Source organism: Peromyscus eremicus, chromosome 11 (assembly GCF_949786415.1).
Source record: "Peromyscus eremicus chromosome 11, PerEre_H2_v1, whole genome shotgun sequence".
Classification (NCBI taxonomy): domain Eukaryota; kingdom Metazoa; phylum Chordata; class Mammalia; order Rodentia; family Cricetidae; genus Peromyscus; species Peromyscus eremicus.
The window spans coordinates 39,571,403-39,590,076 of record NC_081427.1 but is presented as its reverse complement, the minus strand read 5'-3'; the positions used below and the strand labels follow the sequence as shown (position 1 = coordinate 39,590,076).

The 18,674-nt window shown below is 44.9% G+C and overlaps 1 protein-coding gene across 1 annotated transcript in view; it reads left to right on the top strand.

Moving 5' to 3' along the window:
* Positions 1 to 18,674, top strand: part of LOC131922030 (chondroitin sulfate proteoglycan 4-like) — a 52,388-nt gene that overhangs the window by 8,940 nt on the left and 24,774 nt on the right. The window contains exons 5-6 of the mRNA XM_059276756.1: positions 3,338 to 3,514; positions 16,209 to 16,407. Coding sequence (XP_059132739.1) covers positions 3,338 to 3,514; positions 16,209 to 16,407 — 376 coding nt within the window. The remainder of the gene's footprint in view (positions 1 to 3,337; positions 3,515 to 16,208; positions 16,408 to 18,674) is intronic.

Sequence of the window (18,674 nt, the reverse complement as noted above, 5' to 3'; positions counted from 1 at the left end):
GACGAGAGGCCATCTGGGTAGCTGAGGAGTACTCCACAGGCCGAGGAGGGGCAGAGGTTGCTTGGGGCTACATTTGAAGGGTCCCTTCCTCTGTCCATAGGAGGTGTAGTCTACATCAACTGTCAAGGAGGCTAGACTTACCCAAGTATCATTAGGAAGCCATGAAGAAACAGGATGCAGAGGGTAGGAGAGCAGTTTCTCCCTCTGACCCAGGGAAGACGACTATTCATTCACATCTCTCTCTCATGGCTTCCATCTCAAAGGCCAGAAAACCCACCTATAGCAACCATCTGCTCTGGTGTAAGTTAAATCAAGTACCCTTAATCTCATATACTCTGGGTCCTGTCTGAGTCAAGTCAGTGACTGCCATGTTCATAAGAGGAATGTTTGTTGAAATCTGTGTACAGAGACATACTTGTTCCCTGGGGCATCTGTGTTATCACTCAGCCTGTTCTCAGACATATGATAAGGTCATGTGTCCCTGTTGGGCAGGTGATTCCTTACACTGTCTCTTTATATGTAACCCCTGTATTCTCTAGGTTTTGAGAATATCACTTAAAGTAATACTAATTCTATGTGTCTGTGGCCTTCAGTGTCTTGGTGGCGAGACCCTGGCTTCATTTGTTCAATAAGAAGTTTGTGAATGTCTTGTGTCAGGGCTTCTAGAGTTAGGTGTAGTCTGATGAGTCTTTCCCAGCCGCCTATTCCCAAATAACCAGTCAGAGGCTTAATATTAATTATTAACTGTTTGGCCTATGGCTCAGGCTTCTTGCTAGCTAGCTCTATCATCTTAAATTAACCCATTTCTATTTTTTTTAATTTATTTACTTTTTTATTTTATGTGCATTGGTGTTTTGCCTACAGGTCAGATCTTTGAGTTACAGACAGTTGTTAGCTGCCATGTGGGTGCTGGGATTTGAACCCAGGTCCTTTAGGGAGAGCAGTCAGTGCCCTTAACCACTGAGCCATCTTTCTAGCCCCAAACCCATTTCTATTAATCTATATTTTGCCATGTGGCCATGGCATTACCAGTCTGCTGGCATCTTGTTCCTTGGCCAGCTGGATGCTTCTCCCTGACTCTGTCTTTCGTCTCCCTGTGTCTTTGTTTAGATTTCCTGCCTGGCTATAACCTGTCTTGCCATAGGCCAGAGCAGCTTCGTTATTAACCAATGGTAGCAACACATATGCACAGCGTACAGAAAGCCCATCCCACAGCAGTTAGGTGATGAGGACACAGTGGTGAATTAATCAGGCAGTAACCCTGTCCTTGTGGAGCTCCCTGGGTGAGGGAACAAGGGAGGCAGAGAGGCAAGAAACATGTGAAATACACAGCAGGTTTAATGAAGGTTATTCGTACTGTAAGAAAAATATAAACCAGAAAAGGGAGCTAGGAAGGGCTGGGCCCTTAATCTGATCAGCAGATATTTTTTCAGGCTTTCAAAAGGTAGGAATAGACAGCTTTCAGCCAAATATTATTAAATAGTATGCAATTTGGGGACAAATTCCTCATTAAAGGGTGTGTCATTTGGGGGAAGTGATGTATTTCTCCAGGAAAAGTGTCCCGGAATTGAGCACGATCAATGTCCCTAACGTGCTTTCACTTCTGAATTCTCTCAGCTTCTGATCAGTCCTTCTCATTGTTTGTTCTGGAGGAGCTTAACACCGTGTTGTCTAGGAACCTGAGGATAGGCCTGTTGTCTGGAATCTTCTACCCACGGAACTCCAGAAATTCTCATCGCACCTGTGTATGGGTGGCCATAATTTTCCCTTGAGGGAACTGAACTTTTCACCCCTTGTCAGAAACACCCCTGTAAGATGAAAAGACTTTGCTCAAAGGAAGTGCACCACAGGAGTGGGCAAAGTTGAACTGCTAAAATTTTTGGCTAAATTTTTTCAAAACAAACACAGCCCCAGAGACTTGTTCGGAATTCCAACAACTCCTTTGGGGCGTTGGAAGTTCTTGCCATTGTGTTTCGGTCACAGACTCACTGAAGCTAAATTCGGTCTGGCTTGAACATGTGTGCTCTTGATCTCAGATGCTGACCTATAATCGTCAGTGTTTCCAGTGGTCAAGTCTGAAAGAGGGGAGAGGAATTCCATCAGACTTTTGGTTTCTACATATCAAAGAGGAATAACGAAACCATCCAGTGACCATTGCAGAACGGAAATCAAAAAGATGGAATCTAACAGGGCTAAAAGTAAATGTTACAATTGCTATATCACTGTGAAAGAGATCTTCTGTGGTAGAATACTCTGATCGTAATGTACTCTGCGATAGTCTGTCTACAGGAGATGTATGTTAACTTAAGAGGTACATGATTTATTAGGAAAGTGAGGGCTCATGATCAGGAAGTGCAGGTTGTCCTAGTTACATATCTGTTGCTATGACAAAGTACCCCAACAAAAAGTGATTTAGAGAGAAAGGGGTTTGTTTCTGCTCACAACTGCAGGTCATAGTCCATCACAACAGAGGAGTCACAGTGACAGGAACTTGCATCACATCCGTATTCAAGAGCAGAGGGAAATAAACACATGCATGCTGCTTGCTCACTTGCACATGTTTAGCTCTATTTCTTGACTCTTAAATAGTTCAGGACCCCCTGCCTAGGGAATGGCACTACCCACCGTAGGCTGACTCTTCCTACATCAGTGAACTTAATTGAGACAAGCCCCCAGGGACATACACACAGGCCAACACAATGGAGACAATCCTCATTGAGATGCTCTTTCCAGGTGAATCTAGATTGTCTCAAGTTGATGATTAAAACTCACCATCACACATAACCTCAAACATGGAAAACAATTAAGGAAACACTGCTTTCTTAGCTCAGAAAATATGTTTAGGGGAACTTAATAGTTTCACTGATCTATGTATTCCCAAGGAAGAGAAATTAAACTCTACGGGAGCCTAAATCTAACCGTTTGAATTGTCAAATAAAAGAATCAAAACCTTCACAATGTAGTCACTTTAAATAAGCAAGTAGAACTTGGACTTTATTGTGTGGTCCTGTTGGTAGGAAGGCGGGGTTACGCACAGCAGCACACGTTACTGTTAGAAGTGGCATTTAAACTCAGGTCTTCTGCTGCCAATCCAGTACTCTCATTACCACACCACATTGCATTTCTCTGCCCTTCCTTAAACCTATCCTTAGGGTGGAGTGGTATGTCACTTATTTTTAGGATGCAGTGTGATGCCATCCATCCACTCTGATGCTCACTCGGACTTCATGGGATGGAGACATGCTTCTGTACTTTAGGGAGATTCTTAAGCTTGGGCCTCTTTTGTAGCAGTTCGGTCGTGGTTTGGGATTGAGTGCTTTTCTTGGTTTGGTTTCAGGTGGAGCAGGGGTTGATTTACTATGTTCATAATGGCAGTGAGGAATCTCTAGACAGTCTCACCGTCTTGGCCAACATCTCAGAGCTTGGGAAGCAGAGTCTGCCTCGGACTCTTTTTGTGACTGTTGAGTCTGTAAATGACAAGGTTCCAGTAATAACAGCCAATAAAATCCTCCAGGTAAGTGCCGTGCGCTTTTGATTTAACGTAAGAACTTTAGGGCCGCCAAAATGGTTCGGATTTATATCATTGCTATTGTAAAATAGCAAGGCATGTATATGACCATGCTTGTATGTTAACATGTCTCCACTGTTTCAAAGAATTATTAGCTATTACTTGCAATAACTTGTTGGATACTGTTGGAGATAATAATTTCTGTGTTTTTTTTACATTTATTTATTTGCTCTCTCTGTGTATGTGTGTGTATATATATATATATATTGTGTGTGTGTGTGTGTGTGTGTTTACACACATACACATAGTATGACACGTTTGTGGAGGTCAGAGAACAACTTGTGAGGGCTGGTTCTCTCCTTCTACCATATGGGTTTCAGGGATCTAGCTCAAGTTGTCAGGCTTGGTGACAAGTGCCTTTACCTGCTGAGCCATCTTGCTGGCCTCGATTTCTGCATTTCTTGAGCAGGTTCCACCCACGATGTCCTTGCTGAGACAGGGTCTTTTTGTAGTGGGTTAGGGAGGTGTCTACACATGGACAGTTCCCCCTAGAAGGATAGTATGATGATTAGGAGAGTAAGTTTTGCAGTAGGTGGATCTGGGTAAGAGTCATGACTCCACTGTTGGCTGTGTGGAGGTGGGAAAGTTAATATTGTCCTGGTGAGCAGCACTTAATATCAGGAAATTGCAAATTATGCTCTGTGGCTGTGATCAGGCTTGATGTCTGCTTATGTACAATGCACATGTAAGAATGGTTCTTGAAGTAGATGGCAGCTACAAGAGACCTCCAAGTCGTCAATGTGCAGACAACAAAAGACTGGAGTGTTCATCCCCAAATCAGACATTCATGTCACATCCTGTCTTAGTTAGGGCTTCTATTGCTGTGGAGAGACACCAACTCCTCACCAACTCTTATAAAGGAAAACACTTAATTGGGGCTGGCTTACGGGTTCAGAGCTTTAGTCCATTACCTTCACGGAGGGAAACATGGCAGCATGCAGGCAGACATAGTGCTGGATAAGGAGCTAAGAGTTCTACATCTAGGTTGACAGACAGCAGGAAGAGAGAATAAGACACTGGGACTGACTTGAGCTTCTGAAACCCCGTAGCCTACCCTCAGTGACACACCTCCTCCAACAAGGCCACCTCTACTTCAACAAGGCCACACTTGCAAATGGTGCCACTCCCTGTGAGCCTGTGGGGATCATTTTCATTCAAACCACATATACCCCTTCCCTCAAGGCTCAGGAATCTTTTTGGAAGAGGGGGACAGAAAGATTGGTAACATGAAGGAAACAGTGTTTTCCAGACATGACAGATACACAAATGGACTCAGTGATTGTGACTGCTTTTGCACAAGACTTTTGAAAGCTCTGGCCAAACAAAATCCCAACATACATGGAGGAAGATAGACTTGTAATTTCATGGTTAGCTGAAGAACTGTTAACATTTGATAACTACTGGGAGAAGGAGAGTCAGTTTTCTTTAATGATGTGCCCCCTGATGGACGGACCACACACTAGGGCAGGCCCCAATCCCTAGACTAGCTGGGCAATACAAACTGTCCTCAATGGAGAAAGGAAAAGGAGAAGGAGAGGAGCGGGGAGGAGGAAGAAGAAGAAAAAAGAGGAAGAAGGAGGAGAAGGAGAAGAAGAGGAGGAAGAGGAGGAAGAAGAAGAAGAAGAAGAAGAAGAAGAAGAAGAAGAAGAAGAAGAAGAAGAAGAAGAAGAAGAAGAATAATTCTCAAAGTTGGATGGGAAGGGATGGGAGAGTGTGGTAAGAGGAAGAACTGGGAGCTGGTAAATATCCTCAAAATACATTGCATAATATTCTCGAAGAGTTAATAAAACAGTACAGAAGTTAAAAAGGTGTTCCTTAGAGTTGGACGTCTGTAATTGGTCTAAGCAGGGAACACTAGCTTGGAATACCACGGAGGCCAGATTTTACCCCTTCAAAAACAAGCCCACTCTTCTCGTTCACAGGCCTGTGGGTGGGCTGTTCCCATTGCTATCATGAAATAGTTGGGGTGATTTGGAGGGAAAACAGGTTAGTGTAGCTCACAGTTTTGGATCCTGGAGACCCTAAGAGCTAATGCCAGCTCCAGTGAAGGCCTCGTGTCAAAGGCATTGAGATGGCAGGTGCTCCTGGAAGAAGACGTCCCGTGACCAAGCGGAGACCTGAGAAGAGGGAGGGGTTTGGGTTCTTTTATAAGCACATACTCTCTTGAGAACTAACTCGGGGTCCCACGAGAGCCGTTTTAACCCCTTCCAAGACAGAATGTTTAAGCAAATACAGTTAGTTTCCATTGTTGAAATACTTTTTCTTCCTCTTCCTTCACACTGCCTTTCATTCTTTCCCTTGGGAACCTTGGAGTACTTCACTGGTCCTCCCTCCATTTCTGGAGCTCATTATATTCACAGCTGAAGAATAGGAAAACCCAGGTAACAGTCTCTGATTGTCCATGGGGTTGAGTTTAACTGTGGGTCTTGAAGGCTCCATTAGTTTATCATGAGTTTTGACAGTGTTAGTCAGTAAACAACTCACATGGTCTCCTGATCTATACAAGAAACATTCATATAAAGAACTAGAAGAGAGGAGTTTGAAGGTTATCAACCAAATGACAAATATGATAAATGTTTAGGGACATGGAAATATCAGTTATTGTGACTTGATCATTACACACATTGTATCTTACAAATTTATGTGATTTAAATCCACATTCAGTTTGTAAATGTCAAATAAAAACAAAAATGTATATATTATGGATTGTATATTCAGCAGTATACATACTAGTTGTGTATGTATACTACTTTGGATGTGTATATACATGCTTGGGTATGTATCACTATGTATGTTCTTGATACATTTTATCGTTTAAAAAATAGTATCAAACTGTCTCCCTTTTTCAGATAGGAAACTAAAACTTGGGGGCATGAGGGTCCTGACTAGGGGCTGGCTGGTAGTTCTACTGACTTACCCTCTAACAATCTCCACATGCTTTCTTCGGGGTGCTTTTTGAAGGAGGGATTTCAAACATCAACTATCTTTAACTTAAGGGGTATTGTGTTTGGTGTCTAATTGGTGTTGGAGTTCCCAGGGCTTTGCTCATGCCAACCAAGTCCTTTTTCTTATTTTCAAAGTGGGAAGTGTCTCGCCCACCATGCCACGGAATGGCACTGGCACATCACTATTTATGGGTGACCGCTGACGCAGCAGCAAAGGACCTTTGTTGACAGTGGTGGCCAGACAGATGGCAGAGAGGACAGGAAGAAAGGGATGAAAGTGAAGTCGGAAGCAGTAAACCTTGACCTCAGTTTATGAAGTATTCCAGGACCCATGAATCCACTGTGTAGGCCAGTCTAGGTAGCAGGTCTCGCATTGTTGAAAATGGCTGGAGTTTCAGTATTTGTTATTATTTGTTCAAGGCAATGGGACCTAGGAATAGGCTTTTTAGCACTTCAGTTATCTTACAGCGTGGTGAGTTATTCAGCCTCTGCATTTCCCGAGGACAGTACTTACGCCTTTGGAACTAGTTTGAGTTTTCTCGCAGTCTTTACCCGGTTCTCCTCGAATGCTATGTACTGGCTGGCCGAGCGTCTAAACCTCCTGTTTTGGGTTACGTTTGCCCCTCTCCCCCACACAGGCTCTTCTGTAGCAGTTCCCACAGAGGTTGCTTGCAGAGTCGTCTGAGAAGTGACCTGTTAGTTACTGAAAGAAACTGTAGCTGTCAATGGTGGTTAAACGCTGCTATAAAAGCGTACGTTTATTGAAAGTTCACTGAGTCCTGGTCCCTGCTTTAACTGGTGGTGTTTTCACAGTCCTCCCAAAGGAACTGCCGGGAACGTCAAAGCATAGTGTAGTCATAAAGGAAGGCGTGACCTTGGAGCCCAGTCCCTCTCAGACACTCTCTCCACCATTCAGGATGATTCTGGTCGTTGAGCACTGACTTTGCAGAGAGGGAAGATCTCTCCATGAACAAGACCTTTCTAAGGGAGCATGCGTGTTAGGGGAACCAAGGCCTCCCTCCCCTAGGTGGGATTGGCAGACATGTCCAGGACTCGGCGTGCGGTGGCTAAGATTTATTTCAGGGAAACAGAGTGAAGCAAAATCAGCAAAGGGAAGCTGCACACGGGGTGGAGTCCAGAGGAAACTAGGTCAGCTCTCAGAGTGCTTTTCCAGTGAAGTCACTCAGGGCACAGTCGATTGGCCCAGCAACGTGTGACAACATACGCAAAGTGACTTCTACCACGAAGCTCATTAGTTGCCAAAATATTTTCTGGGACTGGTCAGGTAGGCAGGCGCCTTCTGCCTGGTAAGAACAAATCCCAGGCCCCCAGGAGAAAAGGAGGAGTCTCCCACAATGGTTTAGACAGCGTGAACCCCTGTTACCATTTGGGGGACGTTTAAGTCAGTGTAGAAAACTGGCTAACAGTCTCAGGTACCAGCCAAGGGCCAGGCCACAAGTGGACCTCTCTAAGGAGATGAGTCTGCCATTCACTCCTATGAACTCTTCTGGACGTAGGGCTGGGGTTGTGAGAGGATTTGTTTGTATGCACAGTAGAGGGAGGAGCCTTCTTAGTCAAGGAGTATTCCAGAACAAAGGTGAGCAGTCTGAAGTAAGCCTGCCATGAAGAACTTGGAGTGGTGGGAAGAACTTGTGGGAAAAAGAGAAGGATAAATATCAGCGCCATGTTGAGAGTTGATTTCTGAGCATAAGAACCGCCCCCCCCCCCAGTATGATGCAGTTTTTTTTCTTTTGTTTCCAGAGAAAAGACTGGGAAGCAGACAACATTTGCAAGCCCCTCCCCTCTTCATGAGTCAGGCCCAGCTATAAATGTATCACTGATTTATAATTTCTTATTTAATTCTTTCAATAATTCTTGAAATTAAAGGAGGGTTACAATAAATATTTGAGGCAGTGAAAGGTTAAGTCACTTGACAAATACCATACAATTAGTAAAAGTGGGATTTGAGCCTAGGTAGTCTGAGCTCAGAGTCCACACCTGCCACCCATTGTGGGAATGATCTGCAAGTTACAGGTTCTATGGTTCCAAATCAGTACTTTAAAAAAATATGTTAAATGAAATGGAATCTTCAGTACCAAAATACCTTGTTTCTCTCCCTCCCTCCCTCTCTCTCTCTCTCTCTCACACACACACACACACAGGGTTGGTGTGTAAAATGTATTAACTACTTTGAATAATTGAAAGGCATTGCAAGCTATGGAACTATCAAAGCCAGATGTGTTGATATGGATGAACAATGCCCCTCCTTCCCTCTTTCTCCCTCTTTCTGTTTCTGGGAAAACATGACCTTTGTGTGTGTGTATATATATATACATGCATACATACATACATATATATACATATATACACATGCATTTAGTGGATATGCACATATATATGGAGAATATAGGTTGACATTGGGTATCTTCTTCAACCAAGTTCCCACCTCATTGTTTTTTGAGACAGTCTTTCACTGGACTGAAGCTCACAGTTGGGCTGGCCTGACTGGCCTGTAAGCACTAGGGAGTACCCAGTCTTTACCTCCAGTGCTGGGATTAAAGGCACATGCCAGACAGACATGACTTTTTATGTGAGCGTTGAGGATTGTCCAGGGCCCATGCCTGTGTGGCATGCACTTTACGACTGAGCCATCATCGAGTCCTGAAACTTGGCCTTTTATGAGTTGAGTTTTAGGGGTTTATCTGTTGAAATCACTAATCCTGAACTCCTAGAAACTGATACCATAGGGTTATGACAAAGTTGCTACCACCTCTAATCACCCACAGCCTACTCTCCAAATGCTGCCCAAGTTTACTACATTAAGAGTCCTCTGTCTTCCAGGCAGGGAAGCCTGCTTGCTGTCCTCACCTTTGAAGATTCCTTATGACTGTTCATCATTCCACCTCTGCCAGCCAAGTTAACTCCACCTGCTCATTGCCCCTCCACACGGATTTGCCCTTCCCAGCTAGGAAGTAGGATGGGATGGTGAACAATTGGTATCTTCGTTCAAATCCGGACAGCTCACTTTATGGACTGTTGTGGTCATCCAAAGCCATAGTCACAAAGGAGTCAAAATAACAAATGACAAGAATTTAAATATCCCAAGTAAAAGGGGTAGAGTTGAGGTCACACACACACACACACACACACACACACACACACACACACACACAGAGTGAATAAAGTTGCCTGAAGTTTTAGAACAATGTAGTTTGTTTATTGAAGTTTTACAGCACAATATTAATACATACTATCAATCTCAATCTAATTTCAACTAGAAAAGGAGCCAGTAAGCAGCCAGGATTGGCCTTATTAACATAGAAAGCCTGTCTAGGCAGTTCATAGAATCTAAGATTTGCTATTATTTTCTGCCCCCAATTATTTTTGTTTTCAAAATATTTCTGTCTTTCCCACTAGACTGTCTAGTCACAATGGCAAATTAGCATGGAAAGGCTAAGTGTCTTGGTCATATTGCAGGGAGTTCCATGAATCCATTGCCAATAATACTAAAGAATTATTGTTGGGCCTGTCAACAGTGTGGGAAGTGAATATGAAGAGTGTATGCACTAAATTAAAATAACAGCTACAAGAGTACATTGTCCAGGAGCAAATATGTGACTAATTCTTCCCAAATTTAGAGGATCATTTCTGACAGTGACGTTTCTTCTCTGTATCTCAGAGCAGTTCATTGGTGAAGAGAATGGCCACTTCCCAGTCACAGCGGTAGCTAATACTTCTGAAGTATTTATTCTATGCCTGGTGTTGGTCAAGAACTCTTAGCTAAGACAGACAGAGAGAGAGAGAGAGAGAGAGAGAGAGAGAGAGAGAGAGAGAGAGAGAGAGAGAGAGAGAGAGAGACTTAGGTTAAGAGCTTGAGATCATGATGGCCAAGCACTATTGGTTCTTCTTCACAGTTACAGTGAAGGACCCTAAGGACTGGGAGGAAGTAGGAAAAGCTCGCAGCTTCCCAGGAACATGGAATTAAATGTGAGAGTTGAAGTGATGGGCTGGGGAAGTGGGTTAGGAAGAGGTTACTCCTCTAATGTGTGCATGGGCCTGGGCTGCAGGAGGTGATGTGCTGGGGAGTGGGTTAGGAAGAGGTTACTCCTCTAATGTGTGCATGGGCCTGGGCTGCAGGAGGTGATGGGCTGGGGAGTGGGTTAGGAGGAGGTTACTCCTCTAATGTGTGCATGGGCCTGGGCTGCAGGAGGTGATGGGCTGGGGAGTGGGTTAGGAGGAGGTTACTCCTCTAATGTGTGCATGGGCCTGGGCTGCAGGAGGTGATGTGCTGGGGAGTGGGTTAAGAGGAGGTTACTCCTCTAATGTGTGCATGGGCCTGGGCTGCAGGAGGTGATGTGCTGGGGAGTGGGTTAGGAAGAGGTTACTCCTCTAATGTGTGCATGGGCCTGGGCTGCAGGAGGTGATGGGCTGGGGAGTGGGTTAGGAGGAGGTTACTCCTCTAGTGTGTGCATGGGCCTGGGCTGCAGGGAGTAGGGGTGGGGTGTAGGCAGTAGATGGACATGACTTGTCCAAATAACAAAGTTAGACAGAGACAGAATCTAGGACAGAGGCAAAATGTGGCTCCCACAAGGCCTTCAGATTCACGTTTCTTTCCTTCTTTTTTTCTTCTTTCTTAAATCACATTTGTTATTTTGGGGCATGGAGGGGGGCACACATGTGCACCAAACACAAGTGTTGGGGTCAGAGGACAACTTGCAGGGAGTTGATTCTTTTCTTCTCCATTGTAGGTCCCAGGGATCACACTCGGGGCCTCAGGTTTGACAGCAGCTGCCTTTACCTGCAGGGCCATCTCCCTGGCCCAGATTTTATGTCATTTCTGACCTCCTTCAGGTGATCTGACATGGCCTTATGCTTCTTACTCTTGTCAGGGTCTGTGATAGCAAGAATGTCCACCTGGAGTCTGCTTTGGAGAAGGCCGTGAAGGTTGGGAGACTAGAGTCCCCATGGCATCCTGGACTCCGGATGGGAGTTCAGAGCCCAAGTCCAACCATGACCTTCTCTAACTCAGCATTTCAAGGAATGCATTTCTTCTGCAGTAACAAGATACATCCCGAAACCACCAGCCTTTCAGTTCTGTCGCTAAGCCCGTTTGGTAGTGTGTGGGATCATTTGTGTTTTGACAACCCAGACTCAGAGTCAGGCCATCCCGAGTGGCTCTGAAGTCGGTCCCTAAAAGTGCTTTTTGTGTCTAAGCATAACTAGTGATTTAAAAAAAAAAAAAAAAAAAACAGGCCACATAAAATTCTGTCCACAAGGGGGCTTCATTTCTTCATTTTCCAAGTTTCTATACCACTGTAGTGTAATACTATAGTGCTTTGCCTTCTTTTTACTCTAAAAATAGAACCATTTAGTTAATTTGCTGTTTGTTTGGCTTGGCTTGGCTTTGGATGGTGCTAGGGATTGAACGCAGGGCCCGGGGTGTGCTAGCCAAGAATTCTCCCTCAGAGCTAGCTCCACCCTGGCCCAGCTTGTTTGTTTTTGGCCAGTCCTTGTCACTGAAAGGAGCTTCACAACTGGGCACAGTGGAAGAAGGAAAGGCTAAGAGTCACTTGCCGTCCTGGAGCGCCACACAGAAGGGCAGCGAGTTCAGAACATTTTCCACAACTCCCCTGAGATCCGAAACAAAGGTCGGGGTCTTTGAATGTCGGTATCACAACTTGAATGGCATTGGGTCATAACTAGAACCAATAGGTTTGCCCATAGGTCAACCATACTTCTTACACGCTAAGGTGAATTTGGATGGCATGCCCCAGGGTTGAGTGTTGTTGTCTTTCAGGTAGTTATTTTTTGAACCTTGGATCACTTTCAGATCTGAATTCAAGTCCGAGGTCATCAATGTCCTTTCCCCTACCTGTCTGAAGTTACTATGTCCCAATGCTGGGCACCGAACCAAGCTGCCCTGGAAGCATTGGGGCTGCTGATTGACCTACATTGGATATGAGTAGAAATGAAGACCTGAGGGAGTGTTTGTTTTAAGGGACAGGTTTTCCATTTGTTTTGGAAGATGGTATATTCCAGACGTGAGAGGGGGAAAGCACCGTGTAGCCGTAGAGGGACTAGGGTGGAAAAATGTGCTCTGGCGGCTCGTCTGTGCTTTGATTGGAAAAAATGAGTGTCTACAAATCATAGGAAGAGAAATGGTAGCACATTCCCAAATCAGTTTTCATTCCTGAGGAAATAAAAATAAGCCACATGGAATGATTTTAAAATGTAAAGCCTGAAACAGGAATGACTGGGCATGGTATTTCATTAAACACGCTGACTTACATATTTTATAGAAACTGCAGCCTTTCCACAAGTTAAATGAAGGCCAACATCTTGTCATTTGAATACTCCATTAATTTTGTGGTTTTAGTAGACATTAAAAAGTTGAGCCGGGCGGTGGTGGCGCATGCCTTTAATCCCAGCACTCGGGAGGCAGAGCCAGGCAGATCTCTGTGAGTTCGAGGCCAGCCTGGACTACCAAGTGAGTTCCAGGAAAGGCGCAAAGAAAAAAAAAAAAAAAAACAAAAAAAACAAAAAAAAAAAAAACGAGTGTGTTCCAAACAGCGGGAGAGAACCCATCAGTAATCGCAATTTTTAACAGGTGACCTCCTCATCCCATCATGGATGCTGTGGCATTAAGCAGACTAGGAAGTGTGTGGTTAGGAAATAACCTTGGTGATGTCACCACAGCAGGGACACTCTTGAGTGCTGTTGAAGAGTGTCCCACAGGATGGCTTGCTGGTTGGGAGCACTTGCTGCTCTTTCAGCCTGGGGTTTGGTTTCCAGCATCCATCCACATGGCGCAGCTCAAAACGGCCTGTAACTCTAGGTTCAGTAGATAAGAGTCCCTCTGCTGGCCGGCTAGGGTACCTGCACACATATATGTGTGTATAGACACAGGCATGCATACATAAAAATAAATCTAGTGTTTGGGCTGAGTGTGTATCTTCAGCGATGGGACACTTGTTTGGCACATAAAAGAATCTGGATTTGTCACTGAGCACCACAACCAAATCACGTTTGAAGAAAATGGGTAACACAAAGCTAGTATTTATTGAAGACTTGCTGTGTCAGGTAAAGTTGTGCTAAATACATAAATCAAATCACCCAGCATACATAATCACCCCGTCATTCCTTGTTACTGATGAAGAAATTAGGACCCAGAGAAATTAAGAGATGTGGAAAGGTTACATTGCTAGTAAGTACCAAGACAGCGACTTGAACCCCGACTGTCACTGGACAAACACAAAACCCAGTGTTTTTTAACACAAATAGTTTTAATATAAGCATTTGAATTTTGAGCAGTGTTGTTGCTATTGACATGAGTTGATCTTCAAGTCAGTAACTGTCTTAGTTGCTTTTCTATTGCTGTGAAGAGACACCATGACCAAGGAAACTTACAAAAGAAAACATTTAACTGGGAGCTTGCTTACAATTTCAGAGGGTGAGTCCATGGCCATCATGGCTGGGAGCATGGCAGCAGGTAGGCAGGCGTGGTGCTGGAACAGTAGCTGTGGGCTTACATATGATCTGTAAGTTGGAGGCAGAGAAAGCAATTGGGCCTGGTGTGGGCTTTTGAAACCTCAAAGCCCACCCCCAATGATACACTTCCTCCAACAAGGCCACACCTCCTAGTCCTCCTAATCCTATCAAGGGGTTCTACTCCCTGTAATTAAGCATTCAAATATATGAGGTTATGGGGGCCATTCTTATTCAAATCACCCTATCATATGACTCCCTGAGCCTAGAAACTCTGGCATTCCGGTTCCACCTGATGAGACTCAGTGTCCAAATCATTTTAGACTCAACAGGGAACTCCTGATCTCCGCAGTCTCCCCCCCCCCCCACCCCCCCCCCCGTGAAGCTGTCCACCTTTCAATGTGGGAATGTCCCCTTCTCACTGGCAAGGCCCCAAACATGCCATCAGCCCCCCACTTTTCTCCCCCTGTAATTCTCATGCGCACCCTCAGCAGACTCCCAGAACCAGACCCCTTCCCGTCGCGCTGTGCTTGAAGCCTTCCTTCTGTCCTTCTTTCTGGGGTCCTTGTAGTCACCCACTGGCAGGTTTCCCTGCCTCTACAGACCATCACAACATGAAACCAGACTGGTTGGATACTTCAGGTACCAGGTCAGGACTCTGCTTGAATTCTCCCCCTGCCCTTGAGGACAAGCTGACATTTTGACAGTGCATATTTGGCCATCTCTTCTGTCTTGAAACATCTCCTTTTCTCCTTTATCTTGCTTCTTTTCTTCCTGCCACAATGGCCTCTTCACCACCCCTCCTACTCCTGAGCTAACGCCAGTGTTGCCCTGCACCAACTTCTTCTCCCATGCCTGAATATGCACATATATGCATGGCCTCTCTTTCATCCCATTCGGCCTTCCTCCAGATCCCAGAATCCCCTCACTTTATCTTTTTCATGGTGTAGTGATGTTATAACTCACTGCATTGTTCACTTCCTACTGTGCTTGTTGCCTCTTCTCTGTGTCCTTCTGTGCCCTCTGCTGAAGTGCAGGTTCCACAAGGACGTGACTCCTTCGTTTCAGTCACTGATACAGTCCAAGTGTCCAAAATACTTGGTGGCACATGGTAGATGAACAATAAATTTGGTGAGCTGTTAAGATGCTTAAGTACAGTCAGTAAAGTGTTTACCATGCATGTGTGAGGACCTGGCTTTGATCCCCAGTATCCACATAAAAACCCCAGTCACGGTGATGCATTTGTAATCTCAGTGCTGGCGACGTAAAGATGGGCAGATCTGTGGAGCTCTCTGGACAGTTAGCCTGAGCTAATCCGTGAGCCCCAGGTCCCAGTGAGAGACTTTGCTAAAAAACAGACAAAGTGCATGGCCCTGAAGAAAGATGCATGAGGTTTTCCTCTGGTCTCCACAGGCATGTGCACACACACACACACACACACACACACACACACACACACGTGTGTGTGCCTGCATACACATGAATATGCATACACACACACCTGAACACACACACACAGAGTGTGGAAGAGATGGGTGTGAGGAGAGAGTGAGAGAGAGCAAGAGACAGAGAGAGATGTTTAGGCAATGCACATAGATTTTAACAGAGGAAAGCAGCCATGTTTCTCGGCTATGGTTACAGATATGAACCATCAGTACGGCAGACCGCACGAGAACAAAGAACCCAGGCCCTTGTTTTCCTGTAAGACAGGAAGAGTAAGGGAATAACAAATGTGCAATGTGTGTTTCTCCTCCCCGACTGTTTAAAAGCTGGTGAGACTATTAGCTGCTGAAAGCAATGTGTAGATATTCTCAAACCAACCTAATGAAGCAGATGCTGCATTAGCTGAGATTCGTGTGGTGTATTTAGTGTTGGTTCGGCACACAGGGTGCTTTGTAACCATTGGCTCTACAGTTAGATATTTACATCAGTGCATATGCACTGTTGAGTAATTAACGTTGAGTACATCGTTAGTGAATACTTTTCATCTAAATTGCTGGCACCGGGACATGTATGTGTCACATAGACACACATGCAGGTAAAACACCTATATGCATACAATTAAAATTTAAAAAAGCAACTCCATTCTTTAAAAATTCCGGTGAACTGGCTTAGTTTTTTTTTTTGTTTGTTTGTTTTTTAATCTTTTCCAATGGGGCCCCGGGTCCTGACTATGTGCGTGGACTGAAATCGGTTCTCTTCTCTTTAAGGTGTGGGTGAATTCTGTCACTGAGATGACCAGAGATGACCTTTGTGCAGAAGATGGGGACTCTTCCCCACAGGACTTGGTCTACTGGGTCACTCCTCCCAGCAACGGGCACCTGGCTCTCAAGTCCGTTCCCGGCAGAAGCGTCCAGAACTTCACTCAGGCGCAAATCGATGAGGGTCAGCTGGTGTTCGTACACTCTGGTAAGTCGCAGAGCAGGGTCAAGTAGCTGTGTTCTGAGCAGCGAGTGATGTGGGCTGTCGAACCTCAGAATTGCTGACTGAAGAGCACAGGATGGAGAAACTTCCCAAGCCCTGGAGGTTTCTAAAGGACATGTTTAGAAAAGCTAATAAAATCACTAGAGCCTGCCCGTGCCTCCCTTGAGGCTTACTCAGGAGGGCATGGAAGGTCAGTTACCTTCCATGAGAGCCTATTCCACCCCATGGCGCAGCATCTCTCTGTGACTCTCCACTCTTGCCCTGTCTGTGAGACTAGTGTAGGTTGAGTTAGATCTCTGCTTTTTATCTCCCTTCCCCATGGCAGTGCAAGCGTTCTAAGAAAGAGCAGACTTTCTGGTATCCTCACCCCCCACCCAAACGTTGACTAGAACATAGTATAGGTGCTTCATAAATACAACTTTCTTGAACAAATAATTTTGAACACCAACTGTGTGTCAGGTAGTACCATTCTAGATGCTGAGGATGCGTGAGTGAACAAAGCAGTTTTTGTACAAGCATTGTATTCATGAGTGAATGGCTGTCACTGTCTTTATGAGATCCTGATGTTGGTTGGAGGCCCTTTTTGCTTCCTGTTAGTCATTCAGTGAATCAATACCGACGACATTTACTGGAAAGTTGGCCCAGGAACTCTGCCAGGATGGCGTGGCTTTGTTATAAGTCTGTCCTTGTCAGTGGACCAGGATGGGCAGCAGCTGGAGAGGGAAGGATCTCGATCCAGGAATGCATAACCTGAAAGCTTAAATCTCACTCTTTCCCCAGTTAGTTTAAACTGTCTTCTTTGAGAATATAATAAAGACAAGGAAGCGAAGACACCCTCTAAATTCAGAGGTAATGATGCCCTGATGATCTGTGCACTTAACACTCCCCCAAGAATCTGAACACAGTTTAGCATGTGGATGCTCGCTCTCATGTGGTGGCCACAGACAGGCAGCGCAGGAGACACCGTCACACTGAACGTGTCGATGCACAAGTGCTCCTAGTCCTCTGAGCCACACAGAGTCATGACCTTATTTATGAGATGAAGAGACCTACAGTTCAGAAAGACTCAGCTTGGCCTGCCCCTGAAGCGGGTCTTTCTCCACTGAAGGGCATGGCGGGTCAGAGGAGGACGGGGTTACCATTTGCAGTGATGGATGGAAACAACCCTGAGCTCTCTGGGTTGATTGACTTGTCAGCTACCAGGTCAATATTTGCTTTTAGTAGATAAGAGAAAATAACTTCTAAAAAAAGAAGAAGAAGAAGAAAAGGGACGTTGGGGCCAGGATAAGGCGAGGGCTAATTCATTCTCTTTCCTAAGTGGACATTGAGACAAGCTCACTCTCAAAGGACTGGAGCCCAGCTGCAGATGCCTCTGTTGCTGAAACCAGCTGTCCATCCATCTATCACCAGCCCCAAACAAAGGAGAAGGTTTAATTAATCTCGCTTAGCATCTTACATTTGCAGAGTGCTCTGCTGTAATTGAATTCGCCAGTCCATACAACAACGCAAGTCGTTTGATACAGGGAAGATGTGGGCAGCCAGGGGCTCTCCATCACTTGCCCTCCTGAAAGTACCTTTGGGAAAACTCCGAGCCCTGCCATAGAAAGTCTACAGATCACCCTATGTGTCGCTTCCTTCCTGGTCTTCTTTGATCTACTTAGTGTTAGGTTTCACACTGTGTAACATTTTGTATTCGTTTTGATGAAATTCCTCCGGTTCTGTCCCTATTTTATTTCTGGATTCATAAGGTACTTTCAGAATTCCTAGTGATAGAAGGCATTCTCTCTTTAATTCTGTGTTTCACTAAATACAACTTTGAAAAGCTATTTCCAGGAGAGCAAATAAATGCAAAACAGTTGGTTGTGAGCCCTGTTAGGAGTTCGACACACTCAGTGCCCTTTTCTTTCCCAGTCTCTGGCTCTTTAATGGTGACTTATGAACATGTTGGTTAAAAACAAAAAAACAAAAAACAAAAAACCCACCACCTGTGAACATTCTAGTGAGGTTTCGGGGCTTCCTAGTAAGCTCTGCTTAGCTACGACTTAAAAGATGTTAAGTATCCACCTACCTCGTGTCAATCTGTGTTACTAAGGGAGTACCCATACCTAGTTGCAGTCTGACCATACAGCCTTCATTCCTTGCCTTATTTCCCCCTGGGCAGCAAAGACACATTTCTACCTAGCACATTCTGTAAGGGCTTGTAGGCTTTTAATTTACTGCTAGATGGACATTTTCAAAGAGTGATGGGAATG